The sequence below is a fragment of the Crotalus tigris genome, unplaced genomic scaffold (genome assembly GCF_016545835.1).
Source record: "Crotalus tigris isolate CLP2741 ecotype Arizona unplaced genomic scaffold, ASM1654583v1 scf7180000018525.42219311030:4301911, whole genome shotgun sequence".
NCBI lineage: Eukaryota > Metazoa > Chordata > Lepidosauria > Squamata > Viperidae > Crotalus > Crotalus tigris.
The window spans coordinates 4,124,662-4,145,364 of record NW_024097057.1 but is presented as its reverse complement, the minus strand read 5'-3'; the positions used below and the strand labels follow the sequence as shown (position 1 = coordinate 4,145,364).

The window sequence follows — 20,703 nt, the reverse complement described above, 5'->3', positions numbered from 1 at the left end:
CGTTCAGTGAATATCAGTACTCCCCCAAAACAGGTTGAAAGTTCTGTCTTCTTCAGACTGCCGGCCTTATCCAGGTACCCTAGGACTTTGAACCCTCCAGAGGAAAGATAAACGACCAAAACTTTTAAGAGACTGGTTGCCCTCAATATGCTAAGGCAATAGCTGAATTCCAAACCACACATTAATTCATAAATTACCCATTTCCACGTAGTCCAGAGAGTTGGGACAACCCAGCTATTTTGTGCACTACATTGGGCTGAATTTGACAACCAAGAGTCAACTCTCAATGACCTGTGAAAGGGGGAGGGACAAAATAGTCACGGGGGAGGGGGGGCTATTAATCTTCCAGGGAATAAAATAAGGACATAGTACCTGCTTCCTGTGGTCGTAACTTAAAGGATCTTTCTCGTTCTCCTTCAAAAGAAGAAAGAGTTTGGAAAGTAAAACAAACAAATGAGAGAATATAAGAAAACCGTGGAAAGTAAAATAAGGTATCGATAAAACAAATGTATAAATCCAAAGAAATTATTTATTGGGGTGGAGGGAAATGCGGACAAAAAAAGAAAACGAAAATTAAACAGGAGGCCCGTCACCATCACCCTTTCAACGTGCACACAAAAGAACCAACTTCCCTGCCTAGCTAGTTCATGAGAACCTCCATCTGGACTAGCCGAGCGTTGGTGTCCCCTGACGTTCTGTAGGGGATCATCCCGGCGAAGGTGATGAGTGCCCGAGCTTGAGATCGGAGTTGCTAAGGGGTATCAAAAGAAGAAGAAGAAAAATTAGCTGGATCTGGAGAGAGAAAGATAGCTTGGGATAGGCTCATTAGCTCAATTGCTTAATTTCAAAAGTCAGCTTTGTACAGCAGTGAAAAGTAGACCTTTATTATCACTACTGTGAATATAAGCTGAGCTGAAAGGATGACCTTGTCTATTATGGAAAAAAAAAAAACTTACTGAATCTCGGTCCTCTATGACCCGGGTGGGCCTAGCAGGCGTGGCTGGGCTGGCACATTTCAACCTCTTATACTGGGTAAACAAGATATTCATTGTGGCAAGCAGCACCTCTGACAAATTGTGCCTGATCTAAGAAAAGTAAGAGGGGAAGAAAAGACAAGTAGAATGAAAACAACAAAAAAAGGAGAGCTGAAGGTCATATTGGTTGATCCTAGAGATTACTGAGTGGACCTCATATTGTTCTCCAGGTTTTCTTTGGTGGCAGCTACTCCAGGAATGGGGGGGGGGATTCATATCTGGGAAGTTCTACTGAACATTGAGATCATGCCAATTCTGGCCTCCTACTTCCATTCGCCCCTTAACAGTGTCGCAATTTTCTGGGCCAATTTTAGTCTGTTAACGGGCTTTAAGAATTGGAATAGAAGCAGTATACATACATTCGCTTTTCCCCAAAAAAGTGAAAGAGAATAAAAGATGAAAAATTCAAACAAATTGTCCTCCAATGAGATCTCCAGCTTACCAGTAGGGCAGGGGTCTTCAAACTTAGCTCTTTTATGACTGGTGGACTTCAACTCCCAGAATTCCTGAGCCAGCCATGCTGAGGGGAAAGGGAGAGGCTTCCAAGCTAAGTCGTGCTGGTTCAGGAATTCTGGGAGTTGAAGTCCACGAGTCATAAAAGAGCCAAGGTTGCCTACCCCGGGCCTAGAATATTTTTGGAATTGCAATGGGACATAGCTGGTATGATCAGAACAACTTATCTGAAGTCTGGTGTGTTTCAGATTCAAAGTCTTTTGGAGGGGGGCAGGCTGTGAAGTACCAAAACCAGGCAGTAGCAGCGGTCATAGTTCCCACAGCACAAGAACTCTGATGTTATGCCTGATTTAGACAGAGAAAGGAAAGGGACAGAAAGAGCTCCTTGCTTACTTCATCGCTGAAATGCCTGAAGGCTGCGACTCGCTCTTCCACGTACTCTTGACTCAGTGGAACTAATTTTAGCTGTTCAATGATCTGCAGTGAAAGATGCATAGATAAGGTACAATCAATACAAGTGGAGAGAACGAGACATTGCTGGTATATCTGCTTCTCCATTCGCCTCCCTTTACTTATTTAACTTCTGCGCTGCCCATCTTGCCTATGGAGTTATCTTTAGGCGGCTTACAACCAATAAAAGCAGCAAGATAAAACATTTTAGAGACCGAGTAATATTCTATTCAGTAACTACGGATCCAGCTTAAGTTTAAAACAAAGACCGTTACCCCGGGAAGTTTCTTAAGATCCACCTGCTGTTTCTCCAGTTTACTGTTGCTGGGACTGGTCTTGCAGGAGGACGTGACTTGAGCGTGTCAGTTTCAACTGCAACCAGAATCAGCAGGAATTGGACATTGGAAAATTTGCTGTAAACAGGTCTCTCCAGACTGCAGACTGTTGCTCTCTGAGAGGTTGACTACCTCTTGGCCAGATCAGGAACGGGGCAATATGCAATCCTCTTCCCTGTGGCCTCTGTACCCCCAAATCATGCCAACGGGAACGTAATATAGCATTTGTTAGAGAGGGGGAAAGCCCCCGCATTGCAAACCTAACTACTCTGTGTGCTGAGTAGGAAATATATATATATATATATACACATACATACGTACGTACGTATGTACGTACGTACGTATGTATGTAGGTCTTTGGTTATTCGGGTTTTCTCCCGCGTAAAATTGGAAGTGTCTTGGCGACGTTTCGACGAAGTCCCATTTGTCATCTTCAGGCTGGTGTTTTCAGCTTCGTGCTCCTCGAAGCACAAAGCTGAAAACACCAGCCTGAAGATGACGCCAAGACACTTCGAATTTTATGCGGGAGAAAACCCGAACAACCAATACAATAATAATATTGGTTGTTATAATATAATAACATGGCATAATATTATGAATACTTCCAAGTCAGGCTTAAAGAGATGGAGTCTTGTATCTTAAAATTTTGCCATGGTCTTCTTGTTTGTTTGCTTGTTTTGATTTTTTTTATTTTTTGATTGCTGAATCCTATGCAATTTTTCCCCATTATTTTTCCTGAGCTTTCCATTCACCTGATTCCCCCTGTCCAATCTGTAGCTCAGTTTAAAAACTGAGAAATAACTAGGCAAAAAATCAGGACAACCCTGTCAATTATAGACTCTGATTAAAGCTAAAAAAAAATATTGCAATGCCATCCTACACAAATCAAGAATCTTAATCTTTACGGCTAACGTAAAAACAAATTACACCAAGGAATAGTCATGATTCTACCAACAGCCACCACCACCGGTGCCCAGTGTCCCTTAAGGCCATTTTATTGTTATTCAGCCAGTTTTCATGGGCTGCTTTAGTTGCCATCGAGACAAGAACAGTTAACCAGTGGCCACTTGTTCCAGTGTAAAATTCAACCCTTCCTATTTGGAGGCAGACTCAAAACCAGCTAAAGTTGAACAGTTTCAGAGACAAAGGTGAGGGAAGCTTACATCAAAGGCCCTGTCGATATGGCCAGCGTGATACTCATCAAAAAAGGTGATCAGGTCTAACAGGAGATAAAAGGTTGAGTCCATTGGCTTCTTGGAACTTATTCCTTGTGCTTTATACCTGCAACAAATTGAAAGAGGATGCGCCATTAAAGCTTTGGGAAGGCTTCGCAGCTTGCTATTTATTTAGTTGTATCCCGTCTTTTATTATTTTTACAAACAACCCAAAGGTGGAGGACATATTCAACACATCTTCCCCTTTCTATTTTCCCCAAAACAACAGCAACAACCCTATTGGTGGTTGGGCTGAGAAAAAGGGACTGGCCTAAAGTCACCCAGCTGGCTTTCATGGCTAAGGCAGGACTAGAACTCAAGATCTCCCGCTTTCTAAACTGGTGCCTGAACTGCTAGACCAAAGTGGCTCTCATGTTCTCTCAGCAATTCAGCAGTTAAGAAAAGAGGCAGGTTTCAGGCACAAATAGTCCTCAGCTTACGACCACAATTGGCATAAGAGTTTCTGTCACTAAGCAAGGCGATTGTTATGTGAGTTGTGCCCTAAAATGCAGCAGCAGCAGCAGCATACATGCTATTCTAGCTCAGTGCACGACCTCTGAATGCATAATCCAAGGCTTCTCCCCAAGCTTCGATGGAGAAGGTCAAAGTAACCTGGCTGTGCTGGCCTGGGCAGGATTTCCCAAGCCCCACCCCTCCCCCCCTGCCCCAGGCCAGTCTCTCACCTCTCCGCAACGGCATGTGCCATGTTCTTCAGCCTTTCCTTGTTAGATTGGGGAGCGCTGACCTGAGACACCACAGGGCTTAGCAACTTGTTCATCAGCTCAAGGACTTTGTCAGGGTTCTGAGGAAAGCAGAAACAGAGAAAGGAAGCATTGCAGGACTTAGTTAAAAAGGCCTTCCGGAAAGCCGGAAGCAGAGCAGCAATCACCGGGGGAGGAAGGGGGAGAAGGGAGGGCTAGGGGGCAGATCCTAGGGCAGGGGTAGGCAACCTTGGCTCTTTCATGACTCGTGGACTTCAACTCCCAGAATTCCCGAGCCAGCAGGGCTCAGCTTGGAAACCTCTCCCTTTCCCCTCAGCATGGCTGGCTCAGGAATTCTGGGAGTTGAAGTCCACGAGTCATAAAAGAGCCAAGGTGGCCCACCCCTGACCTAGGGACTCCCTGGATCAATTAAGGTGGGAGGCAGGGAGCAAAGTTGGTGAAAAAGCTAAGAAAGGCCTTGTACTTTATATCTGCAACAAATTAAAAGCAGATGTGCCATTAAACCTTCCAGAAGGCTTCACAACTGGATGTTTGCTTACAGGTACTCTTCGACTTACACCAGTTCGATTAGTAACCCTTTGAAGTTACAACGGCACCGTTTTTCATACTTACAACCATTGTGGCATCTCCAGGGTCACATGATCAAAATTCAGACGCTTGGCAAGTGACTTGTACTTATGACGGTTGCAGTGACCAGAGTCACGTGATCCCCTTTGGCAACCTTCTGACAACCAAAGTCAATGGGGGAAGCCGGTTTCACTTAACAACCGAGTTACTCACTTCACAACTTTGGCAAGAAAGTTTGGAAAGTGGGGGCAAAATTCACTTGACAAATGTTTCACTTAGCCACAGAAATTTTGAGCTCAATTGTGGTCGTAATTTGAGGACTGCCTGTATTTGAATCCCGCCTTTTGGGTAAAATGAGGACCCAGATCGTTGGAGCCAAAATGCTGACGCTGTAAACCACTTAGAGAGGGCTGTGAAGCACTGTGAGGCGGTGTGTAAGTCCGAGTGCTGTTGCTAAGTGCTATTTCCTTTTATTATTTCTACAAGTCACGCAAGGCATATCCAACACATCTTTCATCCTCCACTTACCTTGGCAAGGTCATACAGTTTGGCAGCTTCTTCAAACAATCCTTTGTTTTCTGCCACTGAAGCCACTTTATTAATAATTGGCTTGGTGTCTCTGGTAAACTTGTCAATAACTCCAGGCTGGTAAAAGATGACAAATTAAAAAAAAAAGGTGAGATAAAATAAATAAAAATAAAAAGACTTGAGGAAAACTGAATAGTGTCATCCCCAGCCCAAGAGTGACATAGAACAATCCAGCCAGTTCTTTATTAACTCACAGCGTATAGACCAGGGGTAGGCAACCTTGGCTCTTTTATGACTCGTGGACTTCAACTCCCAGAATTCCTGAGCCAGTATGGCTCAGTTCGGAAACCTCTCCCTTTCCCCTCAGCATGGCTGGCTCAGGAATTCTGGGAGTTGAAGTCCACAAGTCATAAAAGGGCCAAGTTTGAAGAGCCCTGTACTAAGGGAAATTCTAGCAGGACCCTACAAGCACCTGTAACTTAAATAAGAAAGCGGATGGGTTTCCCTTCAGATTAATTACAGGTAGTGCTCAACTTACAACCACTTGTTTAGTGACCATTCAAAGTTTCAGCGGCACAGAAAAAAGCGATTTATTATTCAGTTTCATTTGGCTATTCAAAACAAGAAGAGAAGAGAGAGCTGTATACTCAAGGTTACCTTCCTACTGCCATCGTTATCCAGTTTTCCAAGAATCATGTCAAACTATCCGTGCAAGAGAAAACAAGAACAAGAGTTAGGAAAGATATGCTGGTACTCCCATTATGAATGATCAAGATTTTAATGGATACAGGTCATCCTCAACTTGCTGACCAATTGCTGAGCAACTGTTTGAAGTTAAGACAGATCTCCCCCCCCCAAATTACGGCTGCTTACCTCTCGGCTCTCAATCACCAGCTCGCTCACACAACGCAGGAACATGTTTTCGCCCTGGCTGTCCTTCTCATTCCTAAAACAGGGATCACAAAAGTGGTCAAAAATACATTTACGGTTAGAGAAAATGACTAAAAAACATATAGATTTTAAGCCAGAATTATTTTTGTTAGGAATAATAGGAGCAAATTATGAGAAAGACTGTACATACTTAATTTTACATTGTATTAACTGCAGCTAGAATTCTATTTGCCCAATACTGGAAAAATGAAAATCTACCAATGGAGGAAGAATTAATTAAGAAAATCTACTTAGATTGTGCAGAAATGGACACATTGACATTGAAGATAAAAGAGAAAGAAGACTCAGTGTATTTTAGAACATGGGATAATTTTTACCAATGGCTAGGAAAGCGAGTTAGAGAGAAAGGACTGTGATATGTGACATTGAATATATATTAGTAAGAAGACAACTACTGAGCGATTAACATATCATTTATGTTAATTAACTATTATTCATTGTTTTTTAAATACATGAACCCAGACCACATTAAAAATGTTACTGTATTTTAAAAAATCCTAGCTCTAACCCCAACCCTAACCCTATTCCTAATCCTATAAAAATGAATAATCATTTGGCTTAAGTAGGGCAGGAACTAACCTGAGAAAATAGAAGTACTGCAAGGCTTCACGGGGGTCTGTGGACTCAAACTTGCGGGTATATAGCATCAGGAGTCGGACAAGATTCAGGCGCCGGGTGGCCGGAGGGTCACCAGCCTCATGGCTCACTGCAATGGAATGAGGCAAAGATTGTGCAACAGCACCATTTTGTCCAAAAAAGTAACCAAGGGTGTCCAGAAGGATAAAATCCACATTTAAGAGCAATCCTCTTCCAGTTCCCAGAGATTCAGAATTCAAAGACTGATATCACCATCATAAGCTACTTGAAAATCTTCCCAAAGATCTTAACACAACAACTTCCAATGAGAAAGGCTACTGGGAAGACAGTAAGATAAGAAATTCTGATGTTGTTGTGTGGATTTCTATCACCATGTTCTACACAACTGAGATCTCTCTCTCTCTCTCTCTCTCTCTCTCTCTCTCTCTCTCTCTCTCTCTCTCTCTCTCTATGTCCTTCTAGCTGAACTGCCAATCAAACCATGGTAACATGGATCACTTCCTTCCAGTTTATATTCCAGAAGGATGAAGAAAGAGGGATTTAGGAGTTACAGTTTGGAAAAACAGTTCTAAGACATCCGAGGGTCCTAGGCAAGCAGTGACTGACTGTGGAATTAAGTGAAGCTCTTTGGAAGCCGTTTTAAGTTAGCTAATAAATGTCAATTTGTTTCTTGTTTAAATGTTAATTAGGCGAGTGTCCTGTATTGTATCTTCTCCATGTTTCACCTAATTCTGGAAGTCACAAAGAGGAGAAAAAGATGTAATAGTGTTAGCAAGAAAAGCAGCTCCTGTAGGCATCTCCCAGACTTATTAGGATATTTGACGAGTTTTGTATCTTCTCCCGCCCAGGACAGCAGGACAATAAGCTTATTCTCCTGATGTTCATTTATTTTTCTCGGCTGTTGATCTGGCTGTCTGCCACCATGTGGTGACAGTCACCGGAACTGGTGACTTTGATAACTTGCAACAGCTGTTAATGGGATTAGCCAAGGAAACTGAAAACAAAACTTTCATTGACAGGCAATATACTGTGGTTACCAAGAGGCCACTGTATCGTAATTCTTAGGGCTGCTTTCAGCAAGCCCAAGAAAAGAACAAAATACTGATTTATGAATTGTTCCCTACTTTGAAAACCCAGGGTCGTGCTTCTTAAAAAAACAAACAAACCAAAAACAGAAAAGAAATGCTAATAAGAGCGGGATACCATTGGAAGAGATGTATCATCCCAAATTGTCCGACAATTATTTTATCTTTCCAAGAGGTACGGTAAGCCTAATCTTATTAAATTATCAAAATGAGGCAGGTTGAGCTTTGTTGTATTTAGGAAAAAATGAAAAAAAAAACTATGTAGTGAAAACTCAACACGGGGCCAAATGTTGACAGTGCAGTCCTGGGGAATTCTGGGTATGCAGTATGTCACCCATCAATTGCTCACCAGTGCAATATAAGATAATGAATTGGCCATTCCACACCCTTTGTGCAATTGTTGTGAGGTCATAACAACTCTCTTTAGGCCCCGGGTTGACAACTTGAAGATGAGTGGACTTCAGCTCCCACGATTCCTCAGCCAGAATCCCCCACCCATTCCCCTTGCTGGCTGGGAAATTTTGGGAGTTAAAGTTTACGTATCTTCCGGTTGCCAACACTGAGAAATGCTGGTCTAATTATTTAAAAGTGTCTCTCTGTTTCATGCTTCTCTTCATAGGACACTCTATGGTTCAAAATGGCTTCTCCCTCTATTCTCGGAAGGCTTCCAACGGCGCCATGGCCACAGTCCAACAAAACTTACGGAGTTGTGCAGTCTGCCCAGAAGATTTCAGCAGCAGCTTCAGTTCAAAGAGAACCAAGGCCACGTGCACCGCATGGCAACGCAAGCGTTCGGTGCGGAAAAGGAAAGCGATGGCAGCTTCAAATTGGGCGGTGAGGAACAAGACTTGGAAGTAGAGGAATGGCTGCTGGTTCATGGCAAAGTGCGACTCGCCTGAAGAAAAGCACAAGGGAAGAAGGTCTTACAGCTGATCCTCAAAAATGCAGATGTCAGTTGTCCCCCCCCCCCAAAAAAAGATCAGAAAGCAGAAATAATGATTTATTTTACTGGTACAGGAAGTCCTCGACTTACGACCACAATTGAGCCCCGCATTTCCATCACCAAGCAAGACAATTGTGAGGCGAGTTTTGCCTCATTTTACAACCTTCCTTGCCACTATTGTTTTAAGTCAGGAGTAGTCAACCTTGGCTCTTTTATGACTCGTGGACTTCAATTCCCAGAATTCCTGAGCCAGCTTAGCTTACCCCTGTTTTAAGTGAATCACTGCATTTGTTAAGTTGGTACTGATGGTTGTTAAAGTGAATCTGGCTTCCCCTGCTGACTTTGTTTGTCAGGTCGTAAAAGGGGATCGCAAGACCCCCGGGACACTGCAAGCGTCGTAAGTATGAGTCAGTTGCCAAGCGGCCGAATGTTGGATCACGTGACTGTGCGGATGCTGCAATGGTCGTAAGTCACTTTTTTTCTTATCGTTGTAACTTCAAATGGTCGCTAAATGAACTGTTGTAAGATGAGGACTGTCTGTATCCTGTTTTTCTACCCTGGGCATCACTCGGGCCGACGAACAGGAAAAGGAAAGGAAAAACTGCAGAATTGAAGAACTTTAAAGTTCAGGATAAAATTAACAGTGACCCCAAGTCCCAAACTCAACCATTTACATTTGAATGGAAGAGACATGGAATGGAAGAGAATGGAAGTGTTTTTTTTTTAAATTTGATTTAAAACTTTCACCATTTCCAGAAAGCCTGACAGGGCATCCTAAAAGACAGACTTAGCAGGAAAGCTGCAGAACAGGTGGCAAGGCAGATGGAATCATAAACATTTTTTAAATATCACTGCTAAGATAAGATAGTGGTATCAGTCTAGCTTTTTAAGAAAAGTCATAAATTGCTAGTTTCGGAGTCTTTACTATCTACTGAAGCCGAGATGCTCAGACAAGAATGCTTACTTGGATACGCCGTGTCGGTTTATTGGACAAACTCATTTTTAAAAGTCCCAGAACCAGATCTACTCAAGATCTTGGGATCACCTTTCTGCGTAGTAGTTTATTTTCAGAAATCTCCAGGTATTCTCCTTAGCTGAACTTACCATAATCTTCAAGCAGCTGTTTCTGGAATTGGGACAAAGTCAGCCTGTCTTGTGGCGCGCTAGAACCGTTCTCGTCAAAGCATACTTGATTCAGCTAGAAAAAGATGGGAAAAGTAGCTTGTGCATCACTCTTTCTTTTCCCAATGGATGCATGCAATAGGTTTTCCAAAAGCGGAATAGATCTATGAGAAGCTACAAAGAACCAACACTGGATGGAAGGAAGCAATGGAAGGGCTGGCACCTGGGTCTGGCGAAAACTGGGAAGTGTGGAAATCGTTGAATAAACTGTGCACGGGTTCAAGATCCAGAGACCCACTCTGAACAAATGGGGGCGATCTGGTGGCTTCTGCCCTTTGCAATTGTGGCGACATGCAGAAAACAACATATATGTATACCCTTTTGCGTCCTGATCCATGTACACTCATGGCAGTGTGTCAGAACACTATTTAATGTCGCTCGTTTCAGGCAGGATCCCTTTAACTTTTTTTAATCTTGTATTTTATATTTTAAAGCTTACATCGTGTTGTATGCCTTATTTTAATTGTGATGCTTCTCATGTGAATAAACAAACAAACTTTCCAAAAGCCAAGAATCATAGAAATATAAGCCTGGAAGGGACCTTGGAGGTCTTCTAGTCCAACTCACCTGCCCAAGGCAGAAGTCCTTATATTATCATGGATAAATAGTTTTCCAATCTTTTTTTTTTTTTAAAAAAAAACCTCCAGCAATGGAGCACTCACAACTCTGAGAGGCAAGCTGTTCCAGTGATTAATTGTTCTTACTGTGAGGAAGTTGATCTTTAGTTCTGACCCACTTCCACCCATTGTTTTTTGTCCTACCTCAGATGTTTTGGAGAATAGGTTGACTACCTTTTCTGTCTGGCAGTGCCCCAAGTTTTGGAAGACCACTGTTATCCCTAATCCTTTGATAAGCTAGATATGCCTAGTTCCATCAACCATTCATCATACACTTTTACCTCTGGACCTCTTATCAACTTCGTTGCTCTTCTCTGCACACTTTCAAGGGTCTCAAAATAATAATAATAATAATAATTATTATTATTATTATTGGTATCATGGTGCCAGAAATGGACACAGTATCCCCAGTGTGTCTTTACATATCATGGTCCTTGAGCTGGGATGAGGACGGGAGCTCACCCCTTTGTGTGGTGCTCAGGACTTGAACCTAAGTTGCCGCTTTCCAGTCGACAAGCCCAGCATCTTTAACCACTGAGCACCTGTGCCGCCCCTTAAGTTTATATGAAGAGGAAGAAAAAAATGAATACGGTCAAAAAGGTGGCAGCCACAACAATCCTTTTGAAGGGAAGCCGATTACCTTCAGCCAAAGATAATCTTCGGTTTTGTCCGCAACTTCGCCGTGGTTATCAGCAATATCACACCGGCCTATGATACAATACACAGCTCTTTTGTAAGGATCAGTGTTGTTTCTCAAAGCCCGTCTGTAGTGGAGGCGAACTTTGTTCTCAGTAGCAGGAGAAAGCCTACAATTTTAAAAGAGGAAGTTGAACCTTGAGCCAAAGTTGGGGGTTTGTTTTTTTCTCAAACCGCCTACCCATGCTGCAAAAAGTCGTCTTTTGAGCCGAGCAGCTTCCCTGTAACAGAAATACTTTTTTTTTGATGCTTTTTTGCTGATTGAACTCTGTTTCTCGTGGAGTTCACCGTACTTTATATTTCAGAAACCGTCCTAATAATATAACATCAGCAATCCAAATTCAGACTTGTCAGATGGATTGAAACAACAGATCCAAATTATTTCTTCCCACTAACATAATGTAGCTTCACACTCAGAAAGAGTGATTAATTTTAAAAATAGATATGTTCCACTTGAAGCAAAAACAAAAAACAAAATTAAGTGCATTTTTCAAACGGCTGCACCTTCTGCGAGGCCCAACTGCTTCAGAATCATTAATTTAAGGCAGTGTTTCTCAACCTTGGCCACTTGAAGACATTGTGGACTTCGATTCCCAGAATTCCCCAGCTAGGGAATTCTAGGAGCTGAAGTCCACATGTCTTCAAGGGGCCAAGATTGAGAAACACCGATTTAAGGCAGGGGTCTTCAAACTTGGCCCTTTTATGACTTGTGGACTTCAACTCCCAGAATTCCTCAGCCACTGAGGAATTCTGGGAGTTGAAGTCTACAAGTCATAAAAGAACCAAGTTTGAAGACCCCTGATTTAAGGTATCAAACATCTTGTGCGCAACTTAAAAACTTGAAGCCGTCTTTTCTTCAAGTTGATTTTGGAGATGAGCAGAAATGCCCAGCATTTGAAGTTCCAATCAGAATCATGACTTTCAGTGGAATTATTTCTTCTGCCTCCCGTCACCCCCAGACAGTCATATTTTTTCCTGGCTTCTTCCAGCAATATCCGAGTACCTTTTGTCTTTGCTGTGCATGTACTCCTGGAACCACGTTTTGAAATCTCCCAGCTGGTGCTGAGCCAGGTTAACCACTTGCATGGCGGCCATCAAATCCCCACATCGCATGCAATAGTAAATGATTGCCCAAACTGGGTGACCTTCCACTTCCCCGTCCTAAAACAACAGAAGTAGAAAAACATCCGGACATTTGACTTCTCCTAGGTAGCCCTTGACTTAACAATTGAGCCCCAAATTTAGGTTGCTAAGAGAGACAGCTGTTAAATGAGTTGCATGCTCCATTTTACAACCTTTCTTGCCCTCAGTTGTTAAATTAGTAACATGGTTGTTAAGTGAAGCTGGCTTCCCCATTGACTTTGCTTGTCAGAAGGGATCACACGATCCTGGGAGACTGCAACCGTCGTAAATAGGAGTCAGTTGCCAAGCATCCGAATTTTGACTGTGGGACCACGGGGAGGCTGCAACGGTTGTTAAGTGTCACCAGTCCCTTTTTTTCAGTGTCGTAATTTCAAACGGACACTAAAGGAATAGTTGTAAGTTGAAGACTGCCTGTATTGTAATGAAGACTTTGAATTTAGATGATGGGAAACATATGTCTAAACTGTAAGTGGCAAATACCATCGCCTGAAGCTTTCTCTGTATAAAAATAAGTCTGGCAGACCTTAAAAAACAAAAACACACGCTTAGTGAAATTCAAACCCTTGTTTGTCTTTTGAAAAAGGTGCTTTTCTATGTGTACATATTTTTAGACATTATATCTGCATATTCATGAATGCAAATTTCATCTATCAGTAGCCTCCAAAGATGCAGGGAGCCATTTTAGCAGATTTCCGCTTACACTGATGTCTTTGTGCTTCAGACAGTTGGGGAATTCTTCAAAATGGTGCAGAAGATGATACGGTCAGAGGGGAATTGGTGAGCGCTGTTTCTCCCGTCTTTCATTTGTGGAAAGCTTAGCTACAGAATATGCCTTTATGTGAATGAAAAGGCACCACCAGAGACCATCCATTATGTTTTCTTGATGCTGTTTTCCAACAACGAACCATCGAGCCGAGAAGAATCTTAGAGGTTATATCGCAGCAATTTCTACTCAATACAGCATCTTCCCTGCAAGTGTTTACATTCTGCCAGTGAAGAAAAACTCACCACCTTGCCAAGCCATTTACAGAATCCCACCGTCAAACTGATCTCAGTTTTAGGAAAGTTTGTCCAATGCTTAATCAACATCTGGTTCCTGGCAGTTTCTGCTCATTTGTTCTAGGATTTTCTCTGAATGTACCGAGGGGAGGGGGGGGGGAGAAATCCTGGTATCTTTTCAGGATAACATTTCATTGTATATGGGACCTATCAAATGCTCATTTTTCCCCTTGTCAGGTTAAATATACCAGGCTGCTTTTCTTTATGTCTCATAGGTGTTTAAAATATGGCATTTAGACCTGGAAATGCTATTCCCCAAGCAGCTTGTGGTGATCAAGACTTAGGAACTTTTGGGGGCCTTCTGCCCATAAATAAAATTGATGGGCTGATACTTATTCATTTAATTAAACAGTTTATAGAGCTGCCCATCTTGCAATAGTCTAAGCAGCGAACAAGGATTAAAACTAAAGCACACACAATATCGATAACAACCAAAAACAACACAGTGATGCGTTAAAAAACACACGCAAGATCTAAAACCAATCCATTTCTACGTTTTCGAATGATCTTGGAGAAAGAGCTTAAGATTGTAATTAATGTTTTCAGTGGTCTTTTTAAAAGAACTTTGGCCTTTGGCAATCTTTTTTTATTATTTTTTTTATAATCACAAATGCTTAATATTTTATCAGCAACATATTGTCTGGGTTTCCAACATTTAACTTACTAATTACATGTTAAATTCCTTTCTCTCTGCCTCGTTTTTCTAGCTATTGATAAAAGGTATCCCATGTTCTAAAATATACCGAATCTTCTTTCTCTTTCATTTTCAATGTCAATCTATCCATTTCTGCACAATCTAATTTTTTTTTACCTCTGTTGGTAAATCTTCATTTTTCCAATGTTGAGTGAATACAATTCTCGCTGCAGTTAATACATGTAAAATTAGATATATACACTCTTTCTCATAGTTTCCTACAATTATGCCTAACAAAAATAATTCTGACTTAAAATCCATGTGTTTTTTTAGTAATTTTCACTAACCATATGTATATTCTTGACCAGAATCTTTTGGCTTTGGGGCATGTCCACCAAAGAGGGTAATAGGTGCCTGGTTTTTGTCTACATTTCCAACAGTTGCTAACATGTTTTTAAACATTTTTGCTAACCTCACTGGTGTTTAAATGCCATCTGTAAAACATGTTTATAAATTTTCTTTGTACGCCACCGCTTTTATTATTTTAGAATTTCCCAAAGGCTTTGCCGGTTTTCTACTTCTATGTTATGCCCAAAACTCTTTGCCCATGTTATCACTGTTTATTTAACTTGTTCCTCTTCCATCTTTAAACTTAACATATATTCATAAAGTGTCTTAAGCAATCTTGATAAAGCTGATACGACATGCACCGTTTGCGCATACTATAAACTCTGTGTCAGTGCGCTTCTCTTGGTAAGGGCTTCAGGTATGGGTGTGTCAAGTGAGGGTCTTGTGATGAGTCATCAGATAGGCTTCTGATGGGTCTTGTGGTGGGAGGTTACTCAGGTCAGGTCACCCACACCTGAAGCCTTTATAAACAGAAGAACATGGACACTGACATCCCCTCAACTCCGCTGAAGATGTTGCCTAGCTTGGTAATGAAAGGTTCGGAAACCAACCCAGAAGCTTGGAGAACGAATCTTCACACTCATCCTACACCTGAGTACGGATATTCGCCACTATTGCAAAACTATAAACTCTCCACCCCGACAACTGCCATTTCTGCCTAGCTAAATGAATGAAGTAAACCAAGGTTGCTAGGACTGTGGTGCCCCAGATGCTCCTACCTGCAGCCCCGGAACAGACACTGGGAGTTTGATGTTCAAGAAACTGCGGACTAGCTGATAGGTTCCAGGTACTCCACCCAGCTGGGCTTGGTGCAAATTTCCAAAGACCGTCATCAAGGTGTAGTTCTTGTAGCTGCAAGGAATCAACCATGGCTGGTCAGTCCGGGTGGCTGAGCACCCGTTTACTGATTTCACACAAAGAATGTTCCAAGAGGGCTCAGACATAACAACAACAACAACAACAACAACAACAACAATTCTACAAGGGTTATTTCCTTTCCTTTCCTTTCCACAGTACGGGTGGTCTTTGACTTACAACCGCGATGGGAGCCAGAATTTCCATTGCTAAGCAAGGCGGCAGTTAGGTGAGCTGTGCCCAATTCTGTGACCTTTCTGCCACCGTTGGTAAGCGAATTGCTGCAGCTGTTAAGTGAATCGTGCAGTCATTAAGCAAATTTGGCTCCCCCCCCACATTGACCGCTTGCTGGAAGACAGCTGGGAAGGTCCCAAATGGGGATCACGCGACCCCAGGATGCTGCAACTATCATGAGTACACGCTGGTTGCCAAGCGCCCAAATTTTGACCACGTGATTGTGGGAATGTTGCAGAGGGAATCAATCATTCCAAGGCCCGAATCAGAGAAGAAGTCAGAAAGGATGGCAGATCTTCAAAAAGAACGGGTATCGCGCCTCCTGCCTTGAGCTGGGGATTGGACCAAAGATCTCCAAGGTTCCTACGATTCTATGCCACGGCAGAGAAATGGCAGCTTCCTGGGAGCTCCCCCCCCCTCTATCTAAGGACTTGTACCTTTGCTCAAGATATTGTAAGGCCTGCCTTACAAACTCCATCTGCACCTCCATGCTTGTCCGTATTTTCAACGTGTCGCTTGCAGGAACCAGTAGAACATCAGTCATTTGCTTCACCATGGCCCACAAGTCAGCAATGTTCTGCAACAAGTGTGAAGATGGCGTCAGAGCTAGCAACAAAAAACCTGTCATGGATTTTGATCTACTGAAGGTCTTAATAAACCGAATGCATTTACTTTGATCTAGGGTAGGTGCTTTGCAGATCTTTCTTTATATTTAAAAAGCAAGCAGTTTTGCTTCTAATCAAAACTAAATAATCAGGATAACTTCTGGGGCTAAATTATAAATAGTACCTTATCATCCAATTCTGCCACAGTAGCACAGAGGTCTACCAAATTAGGCTGAAGATGTCCATTCACAATCTTCTCATTGTACATATAAATCTGAAACAGAGTAACATGGACAGATATCCACCATAATGCAACTAAGTCCCTCCCTTTTCATGAGACCCTCCTCACTCACACATGCACTGCTTAAATGCAAGATACCTCCATCCAGGCTTGCACTGACATCCACTTTGAATGCATAATATAAGGGCAACAGAGAAGAAGCCACTGCCTAACAGTGAACCCAGTTCAAAGTGTCAAGTGGTTGTCTGAAGCCCAACAATAAAATGCATTTTATTTTATGGGGAAAAAACCCAACAACATGGGTTTTAGGTCCTTCAAGTAAGGTTTCCCAATTGTGCCAACTTTTAAGATGCATGAACTTCAACTCCCAGGATATCTGGCTGGGGAATTCTGGGAGTTGAAGTCCACAAGTCTTAAAGTTGCAACAGTTGGGAAATGTTGCCTTAAAGTGACTGGAATTCCACTTCAATGGATGGATATGGATCCGAATCCAACAATCCAAATACTCCTAAGCGCACAAGCATATCATTTTACAATGCCTGTTCATAGCTGATAATAATCCCCAATAACCGTAACTTCAAATAAAATGAGGTTCTAGAATGCCACAGCTCAGTCTGGCCGGCTGGAATTAAGACCAGCTGAACCTTTAAAACGATTGGAGATCTGTATGATTTCCCTTTTGCAAATCTACCAAATCTTTAAGGTATCACAGATGTTTTTTGTTATAATAAGGTGGGGGGGGGTGCACGGGGAAAGCTGCAGGGAGAAAGTTAAAACAAAATCAAGATGGTGTCCCCAATCCTGCAGCCAAAGCCTTTCCCTTTACTCACGTATAGTACAATTGACGCAAATCTATAACTGGCACAGGTTTTACAGATCTGCAGTTGGAGGAAAAGGCCCAGAACTTCCTAAAACTGCTTTTGATTAAAGTGGGGTACTCACCTGTCTGGCATATGCCATCTCTGTGTTATCCAGGGAACTGCGACCTGGTGGAGGCAACTCGCTGACATAACTAGGCTGTTGGGAGAAGACAAAAAGGCTGCTCAACCCTGGGTTTCAAAAGAAGAGAATCTGTGTAGCTCAGGGTTGAATTGTGGGGTCTGTAGTGTTCTCTGAGCTTGGTGGTTTTCTTGCAGACATTTTATTACCTAACTAGTTAACCTCATCAGTGCTAGAGAGAAGGAGGAGGAGGAGGAGGAGGACGACTGGGGGGTCCTAGGTGCTCTCTGAGTCTGGTGGTTTTCTTGCAGACGTTTGACGACCCAGCTAGGGAACAGCATCAGGGCTAGAAGGGAGAAAGAGGAGGAGGAGGAAAAGAAGAGGAGGAGAAAGGGGAGGGGGAGGAAAAGAGGAGGAGGAGGACGAAGAGGAGGAGGAAGAGGAAAAGAAGAGAAAGAGGAGGAGGAGGAGGAGAAGGAGGAGGAGGAGGAGGGGGAGGAGAATGACTGGGGGGTCCTAGGTGCTCTCTGAGTCTGGTAGTGTTCTTGCAGACGTTTCATGTCCAATCTAGGTTATGTCATCAGCGTATTAGGTAACATCACTGATGTCATAACATATTTTGGACCCTGACTACCTCGCTTACTTTTTTTCTCTAATCACCTCCAAACTTTTTTTTTTAAAAAAAGCAGAATTCTACAGCCAGTAAAATTATGCATTTGTTTTACCTTACATAATTTGGTGTTCAGTATTTACACAGTGGCCAGCCAGAAATCTTGCTTCTGAAATGCTTACTCTTTTATAATTTCTAAGATTTTAATTCTCTGCTCAAACAAACCCTACATATATGTCATCACGTTTAGAAATTTGTTCCTTTTAAAAAGAAAATCTATATAATCAGATTCAAAAAAAAGTATGCAAGTTTTAAAGGAAATAGGAGAGGGAAGGTTTGTTGGTTATATTTGCTCCCTCATTTATAAAAAGGAAAGGAAAGAGAACAGAAGAGAAGGGAAGGGAAGGGAGAAGGAGAAGGGGAAAGAGGAGAAGGAGAGGAAGAGGAAAAGATGCCTTGGCTGAATATAGGTATGTTTCTGAGAATGAAAAACAAACAAACATAAGGACTCATTAGTTAGAACAAAAAACAAAATACTGAGCAAGGCAAGGCAAAATGGTGCTTTGGGGCACATAGAGGAGTTGACACAGCACCCGTTTGCAGATCCTTAAAGCACCCGCTTCTTTTTCTAAGATCACACATGTGCCCTCCACAGCTGCAGCACGATCCTGGCAAAATACATGTTTGGTTTCAAGAGCTGCAGATTGACGCTAGGGGAAAACCGACTGAAAAGAATCCCAAAATTACAGAGGACTTTCCATTCCATTGAAAAAGCACCGGGCAGCTGCCTCTAATGAGTCAACCGGGGGTCTCCAGCCAGGTGCCCCTGTGTGTTTAAGCAAGGCGCCGTGATTGTGCACTACAAACTGGATGGAACCCGGAGAGCGAAAAGCTTGCAGCACGGTAAAAAAAAAAAATCTCCTCGCCGTTTGATTTTTGCCCGGGTAACGAGAATCGCGGCGTTCGTTAAATCATCGCAGCCGAAAGCCCAATGGGTTTAGCAACGAGAATTCTTTTTGTGACAAGCTCTGTTGCCTCCTGGCGAATTGAAGGAGAATTCCGCAGCAGGAAAAGCAGCCAGCCGGATTGCAGCTGCCTTTCCCTTATTAAGCTTCCCTTGTTGCAAATGGCAAAGCGCCAAAGAAGCGTGCATTATTCATGCAGGCACCCCACAGCCACAGCCATGCCAAGGGGCAGGGCGAGCCAGGCGGGGCAAGTTTTAGGACATGAGTGGAAATGACTCTTTCGCGCAGCCTCTTTGCTTGAGCACGCTCCAGAGGGGCGGGAAGACTGGAGAGAGCCTCTTCTGGGAAGCGCAGACGAAAGCCCTTGCTCCCTACCTGCCACTGAAACAAGATCAATCACAACTGGGCTTTAAAGATAGTCAGCGGCTTATCACAGTTCACTCAGTGGCCGTTTGAAATTATGACAGCACTGAAAAAAGTGACTGATGACCGTTTTTCAGACTTGCAACCAGTGGTGGGATTCAGCCGGTTCGCACCAATTCAGCGGAAGCGGTAGCTAATTTTTTGTTGCCCAGGCCCAGATTGGACTTCTGGAAGTGGCATCCACACAGAGGATTGATTGCTCACATATCTGAACTCCAGCACTGGAAGAAGGCGTAAGAGAGATAGTAAAAGAAGGGAGGGAGGGAGGGAGGGAGGGAGGGAGGGAGGGAGGGAAGGAAGGAAGGAAGGAAGGAAGGAAGGAAGGAAGGAAGGAAGGAAGGAAGGAAGGAAGGAAGGAAGAGTGGGATGGAGGCAGTGGTGGGATTCAGCTAGTTCGCTCCACTTCGAAACCAGTAGTTAATTTTTTGTTGCCCAGGCCCAGAATGGACTTCCGGAAGCGTCATCCCCACAGAGAACTGGTGGTTCACCTATTTGAATCCCACCACTGCTTGCAACCACTGCAGCCTCCCATGGTCATGTGATCAAAATTCAAAGGCTCGGCAACTGACTCGTATTAATGACGGTCGCAGTGTCTCCAGGGAGATGGGATCACTTTTGGCAATCTTCCGACGAGCAAAGTCAATGGGGAAGTCACATCCACTTGACAACCTGGTTACTAACCGAACGAGTGAAGGGATTCAGTTAACGACCGTGGCAAGGGAGGTCATGAAATAGGGCCAAATTTACTTCACCGTCTCGCTTACCGACAGAAATTCTGGGCTTGTGGTCGTACGTTGAGGACTTATCTGTATTACAAAAAAAAAAAAAAAAAAAGCAGAAGAGGCAAAACTAGGGAGGTGATTGGAGGAAAGTGAGACAAGCAGACCCAAGAAGTGGATTCTTGATTTGTGCATTATTAAGACTATACAGTTCAGCTAAAATAAGTCTTGGATATTTTTTGCTTTTAACCAGCTGGCATGCCTTTCCATTTAGTGGGCTGTGCAAACTTCAAAGGAGGCAGGATCTGTAGGTTGCTGTCTTTGAACTGCAAAGATTGTCTTGGTAATTGACTTTATTTAAGTGTAATGTGTCGGGTATTTTTTTTTTTTTTAAAAAAAAACCCAAAAAAGTCCAAAGCTTGGAAATTGGCTTTCTTGCTGACCTGTCTCTCCAGCTGCGTTTGGATCGGTGCTTTTCAGCCGATTCTCCAAAT

At 42.9% G+C, this 20,703-nt stretch overlaps 1 protein-coding gene across 4 annotated transcripts in view; it reads right to left on the bottom strand.

Annotated features, from left to right (window-relative positions):
* Positions 1 to 509: 509 nt before the first annotated feature.
* The window catches only part of NUP93 (nucleoporin 93), an 82,321-nt gene continuing 62,127 nt past the window's right edge, over positions 510 to 20,703 (bottom strand). For 3 of the 4 annotated variants that reach the window (XM_039353835.1, XM_039353834.1, XM_039353837.1), the window contains 18 exons: positions 20,255 to 20,296; positions 17,496 to 17,570; positions 16,497 to 16,586; positions 16,145 to 16,284; positions 15,338 to 15,470; positions 12,378 to 12,535; positions 11,319 to 11,484; positions 9,984 to 10,077; positions 8,640 to 8,831; positions 6,834 to 6,960; positions 6,177 to 6,249; positions 5,961 to 6,005; positions 5,304 to 5,420; positions 4,170 to 4,288; positions 3,436 to 3,553; positions 1,881 to 1,964; positions 957 to 1,085; positions 510 to 751 (listed from right to left, as the gene is read on the bottom strand). In XM_039353835.1, the coding sequence (XP_039209769.1) occupies positions 641 to 751; positions 957 to 1,085; positions 1,881 to 1,964; positions 3,436 to 3,553; positions 4,170 to 4,288; positions 5,304 to 5,420; positions 5,961 to 6,005; positions 6,177 to 6,249; positions 6,834 to 6,960; positions 8,640 to 8,831; positions 9,984 to 10,077; positions 11,319 to 11,484; positions 12,378 to 12,535; positions 15,338 to 15,470; positions 16,145 to 16,284; positions 16,497 to 16,586; positions 17,496 to 17,570; positions 20,255 to 20,296 (2,013 nt within the window). In that variant the 3' untranslated portion in view covers positions 510 to 640. The remainder of the gene's footprint in view (positions 752 to 956; positions 1,086 to 1,880; positions 1,965 to 3,435; positions 3,554 to 4,169; positions 4,289 to 5,303; positions 5,421 to 5,960; positions 6,006 to 6,176; positions 6,250 to 6,833; positions 6,961 to 8,639; positions 8,832 to 9,983; positions 10,078 to 11,318; positions 11,485 to 12,377; positions 12,536 to 15,337; positions 15,471 to 16,144; positions 16,285 to 16,496; positions 16,587 to 17,495; positions 17,571 to 20,254; positions 20,297 to 20,703) is intronic. The other variant, XM_039353836.1, reaches the window with a different exon arrangement.